The 5,631-nt window shown below is 36.4% G+C and overlaps 1 protein-coding gene across 1 annotated transcript; it reads left to right on the forward strand.

Annotated features, from left to right (window-relative positions):
- The first annotated feature begins 651 nt into the window (after window positions 1-651).
- Window positions 652-4,832, forward strand: LOC140146513 (sphingomyelinase C-like). The gene is made up of 2 exons (XM_072168387.1): window positions 652-1,005; window positions 2,032-4,832. The coding sequence occupies exon 2, from the start codon at window positions 2,199-2,201 to the stop codon at window positions 3,231-3,233; it is 1,035 nt and encodes a 344-aa protein (XP_072024488.1). The 5' UTR covers window positions 652-1,005; window positions 2,032-2,198; the 3' UTR covers window positions 3,234-4,832.
- The last annotated feature ends 799 nt before the right edge of the window (window positions 4,833-5,631 follow it).

Here is a 5,631-nt window from a genome sequence, read left to right on the forward strand (position 1 = left end):
TTGTACTTCTCATCAAACATAGTTATACTAATTTCACTGAACTCTCAAGAGTGGCAAGACTTCCAACATATTGTCAAAGTATAATTTCCTTGATTGTAGCCTGCATGGTTATGGGAACACTAATTATTTTAAACAGGGAAACTCAGAGCTCTAAATTGTACATAAACAATTAACCCTCTCCATGCGAATGCACTGAGATGGCAAGTGTCAATTTGTTTTTTCAAAAATTTCAGAAATGTAAATTTTCATGACCATATTTGGAATCAGCATGAACAATATATTAAAATGAGTACAAGCAAGGTTAGTACTAGTTCAGTAATTTCAAAGACAGCTCTTGATATTTTGAGAAAATATTTCAAAACTTATTTCAAAAACTTTTTTTTTATGTAGCACACAGAGCATTAATATCATTATCTACTCCACTTATATAAATAGTTGTAGGCTATAAGTGCACAATACACACTGGACTTTGTACTTGGTCAGTTAGCAACTATCAGGTAAAGAGTTACTTTTAGGCCAAAGAAAATGTTTTTGCAAAAAAGCTAGCTTTTTTGTATTTTAATAAAAAAAAAAGCCAAGTACTATGTGTTTTTTTTAGGAAGAAGGTCCACTTTTTACAAAAATGACACCCCCACAAAAAAGTAGGTCCACTTTTTCCAAATCTGGGCCTGATCATGGTGCGATGATTTCTGAGTACTAAAGAGCCATGCCATCAACTTCTTTGTCCCTCAACATGCGCACTGTGTAATTTTTGCATTTTTGGATCCTGCATCAGGCCCTTATGTATGGCAGTCCTTAATAGTAAGGTGGGGAGATGGGCAGAGGTCAACATTATATATGAAGCAACTTTCATTTTTGTCATTTTTTGTTTTGAACAGGAACCATGCAACTAGCTTGGTCATTCCAGGAAAAGTCTCCTAGTTTTATTATTATGTAATGATTTATAAATTTGTATATTTCTCACAGATCCATGTACACCTCCTGAAACTCCAAACGTATGGATAGGTAAGTGATAAAAAAACCAGAAATCTAATTTCTTCTTTTTTTCACTGCGACTTGTCTGCATCTGATGGTACTCCCGATCCAGACAAATACAGCACTATTTTTTTTTAAATCTTGCCAAATGAAATTTAGCTAAATCCTAAACCTTTATAGTTGGTTTTAACTGGCAAAACGTGATATTGGGGCAATTTTTGGAAATAAGGGCCAAAAACATATATATTTTATGCTGTGACAATCAAATCCAAAGATTTGTACTAAGGCAAATTTCAGGTTATGCATTCTAATTTTTGGAAAACACATTTTCTAATATCCTTTATAACCAATTATCGAACTAAATATAAAAATTCATGATAGCCTTTACTCCAAATTTTGTGACTGAAAATCATGCAACTGAAATTACATGCTTCTGGCCCATTTTAAAATAATTTTTCATAGTCCTTCTGGCCCATTTTAAAATAATTTTTCATAGTCAGCTGTTCAAAATTTACAGCAGTATACTTTTTGCATGCAAGTAATTTTTTTTTGGGGGGGGGTCCATTTTGGAAATTCCGCATCTGCAAAAAAACTGGTTATGGGCCTGCGTTCACAATCATTTCTTGATGTTTTTGTTTGTTTCACATGACTTTGGACACTTATTTCTGGAAATTCCATTAATATTATACATTTCGTATAATTGTTGCAAATTTTTAAAATTCTACAACTTCCACTCTTGTGGGGACCATGTTTCTTGGGCTAAAATCGAGGGGAAAAAGTTGTCACACTCTGTATCACAACCCCTCATCTGAGTTACACAAATCTGTCATGTATTTGGACATGTAGTGGACACTCCCCTTATACGCCCCACACTTCATCCCCCTCCCCCAATCGATCCAAGTTCAGGGTATTGTAGATCCACTGTAGACATGGCATTGCATGAAGGGGGAGGGGAAAGCAATTGATGTTAACCCATGTAAAGTGTTGGGAATGTGTCAACATTTATTTTCCTTGATATTATAACTCCCAGTGACACATGGTTTTCTTTCATTACAGGTGATGCCCCTTACTGCGAAACTAATGACAGTTACTGCGGCTTCTTTGCCCTTGACTTCATATGCAACGATACAAAAGGCGGCAACGGTGAAGAATGCTTGAATGGAACTAAGGTCTTGTGTTCATATCCTGACCCTGAACCTCTATCATCACCAACCCCAGTTACTATGTTAAAGGTTCTAGCCTACAATGTTTGGGAGCTACGGTACCTGTACGCACAAAGCGGACAGCAAGAACGCACCTGTCGTATACCATATGAAGTATTCAAACTCCATCCTGATGTAGATGTAATTGTTTTCAACGAAGTTTTCATGGGTGGTTGCTTCGCAGACGATTCATTAACAATACGCGATATTATTCACGAACATGGATTTGTGCATTACACCGGAACGGTTGGTGAACCGGTCACGCCACGTAAACCGGAAAATGGCGGGGTGTTTATCGCATCGAGGTGGCCAATTAAGGTGGAAAAACAGCATGTATATGAAAATTCTCAAAAGGGTACGGCGGATGCTGTATCTGGTAAAGGCTGTATGTACGCGCAGATTGAAAAGACGGTTGATAACCAAAACAAGGTTTATCATATATTTGGCACCCATTTACAAGCACAGAATGGAACATCGATTGATCAAGTGCGGGTATTACAAGCCGGTGAAATGCATGCTTTTATGCAGGATCAAGACATACCTGCAGACGAGCCGGTGATTTACGCAGGAGATTTAAACGCGGATAAGATCAATAATGTCAACCACGCTGCAGATATATTGATGACATTAGAGGCCAATCTACCGCCCATAGTTGGTGAATTGGATTCCACGTACGATACGGAAATCAATGATATATTCTTTGAAGTCGATGATTATGTTGCTTGGTTGGACTACGCACTGTACAGCGATATTCATGTGCATCCCACATGGTCTGCTTTGGAAGTTGTACGCCCTCGTTATTCAGAACCTTTTCCAGTTTGTATGGCTGCAATTAATCCACGCCACACCTATCCCGATTCGGAACTCTGCTTCATAAGCAAATCCATTAGAGATCTCTCCGACCATTTTGCGGTTTTAGGAGTATTTGATTATGGAATGGAACCAGAACCAACAACAAAACCGGTCATTGAAACAACATCTGGAGGTCAAAGGTCATTTGTAACATCCTTGTTGACGTTCATCATTTTTTGCTTGTTGGTTTCACACTTTTTATAATTTTACTCGTAATTGCTGCAACTGATGCTAATCTTGCAAATTGAATGATTCACATCTGTTCACTGTCTCAAAGCCCTTCACAGATTTGAACGTTAACACAGAATTCCATATACAAGCTCTTTTAGACGAAAGAGACAAAATGCAGATACCCTCCACAAAAACATTACTTGGAGTTTGAGCAACTTATTACTGATACAGGCAGCTGTACAAAAATGTATTATTGTAAGATCAATAATTGTTGTAATGTTTTCTTTTGTCACAAAACACCTCATTTAGAGGCATGTATGGTATGCTTCTACTGCATTTAGACTTAGTAGAAAGGTAGAAACTCAATCTTAATGATATGTAACATATGAATCTTGCATGTTAGTTCTCAAGACTTTTTAAAATAAATGGAAATGTTGGTGACAAAGTTAAAAAATTAAGTTATTTTGTTTAACACACCAATTTACTATGCCACACCTTATTGCACATTTTTTTCTCACATATTGAGCCATAGTGACCAAAGTAACAACTGACAAGTGGACCATGTGAGTAAAACAAAGGCTATCAATATCACAAATACTATTTGAATTTTATAAAAAAAATGGATTTTAAGAAATCTTCAAGAGGAAATCAGAGAACTTTACATCTGAGAACCTTTAGAGTTTGTTCAGCTTACATGGCGAGAAGTATTTGTTTTTTGTTACTACGTGCATCAATAAAATTACAAGTTATGCTCACATAAATTACGAATTGGATAATCTGTTTCAAATGACCAAATCTGCAACAAAGTTTTTGCTATGCACACAATAGTTCTTTAGTCCGAAGTTTCTGATGGTATAAAAACTTTTTGGGAGTAAGTTGTGGGGATAAGGTTGTGGATCATGAATTTCCCCTTTAAACACTGTCCAATGTTATACATGAAAGCTTCCCATTCATGCTGTTGCCAGATCAAGGCTGACCTGTATATGGCAGAAGCATGCAATGGTCAATTTATTTGTGCAAGGGGCAATGTACAAGTTTTTCATGGTCACTGCTCAATTTGTAAATCAAATAATGATTTAAATGTCCCTTATAGCATAATTGAAGACTCATCTGATTGTATTTATTTTTCCTCTATATTGCATTGTAGAGTGCTCTGACATTTTTGTTTGTTGTCCTAAGGTGGGAAAAATAAGACAGAAAAAAACTTCTACGGGCGGACAGACTTGTCAAGTTGGGATATTTTTAATTTATTTTTCAGTTGAATGACCCTAAAATCTGAACATATTTTGAAAGTTTTCTGAATTTTGTATTAATTTCAGTCAAAATTAATTCATTGTGGCCAAAAGACGGCATTTTTTATTATTGCGGCAGACAGCTAAAAAATCCAAATGCGGGACAGTTTGGCGGGACAGTTTGGCGGGACAGTTTGGCGGGCCTCTAGAACAAGATATTTTGTCATCTAATAATGTTATTATTGTATTCGGCTATTCCAGTTGAAATCCATACAGCCCCTATGGAAGACATGACCTGAAACTCCCATACAGGCCTTACAGGGGGTGTAGATTTCAAGGAGTCACCCATTCTGGTAACTCCATTTGAAATTCACACTCCCTGTGTGGAAAATAGCCTAGTAGGTCATGTCTTCAATATAGGGTACATGTATATCCACTGGAATATAGCCCGTTGTTTAATACTCTGTATCAAGAATCACAATACCGGTAAATTCAAATTCAAGTGCAATAAACTTTTTTTGATTTCACAAAACACTGGACTGTTTACTAATATTATGTACAAGTCTTTTCACACTTATTAGCCCATAATGAGTACTTACATGTCTATGTTACAACAACATTTACAAATATGTACAAGTTATAGCAGTGATGTAATCAAGCAGGTAACAAAGGTATTGGGATATTAACTGGAATCCATACATCCCCTATGGAAGGCATAGCCTTAATCTTTTCCACAGGTAGTGTGGATTTCAAATGGAGCTACCCATTCAGGTAACTTCATTTGAAATTTACACTCCCTGTGTGGAAAATACAAGTCGTGTCTTTCATAGCTGTGTATGGAATACATGGATTTCAACTGCAATAGACCAATTTGCAAGTTTACAAGTTGTTTTTCAAGCCAAACTAATGTTCACATTTTTTAACAAAGGAATAAATTGCCAGGTAACTGAACTGCACACAGATGGTACTCTTGCATTTAAAATAATAATAATAATAGTGCTCCATCGGTTTGGATAGAAGCAAAAATGCGTGCCCCGGTATTACAGTGGCCCATAGACTATTGTACGGTACTCACTTCTAGTGGTGGTACACCACTCTAACCATCTAAACGATCTCTGGAGTTTTAAATTGGGACAACATAAAAAAATATGACTTAATTGTGAGCTTTCTTTTGCTCAAAACTGGCTAAAAATAAATAT

Source organism: Amphiura filiformis, chromosome 2 (genome assembly GCF_039555335.1).
Source record: "Amphiura filiformis chromosome 2, Afil_fr2py, whole genome shotgun sequence".
Classification (NCBI taxonomy): domain Eukaryota; kingdom Metazoa; phylum Echinodermata; class Ophiuroidea; order Amphilepidida; family Amphiuridae; genus Amphiura; species Amphiura filiformis.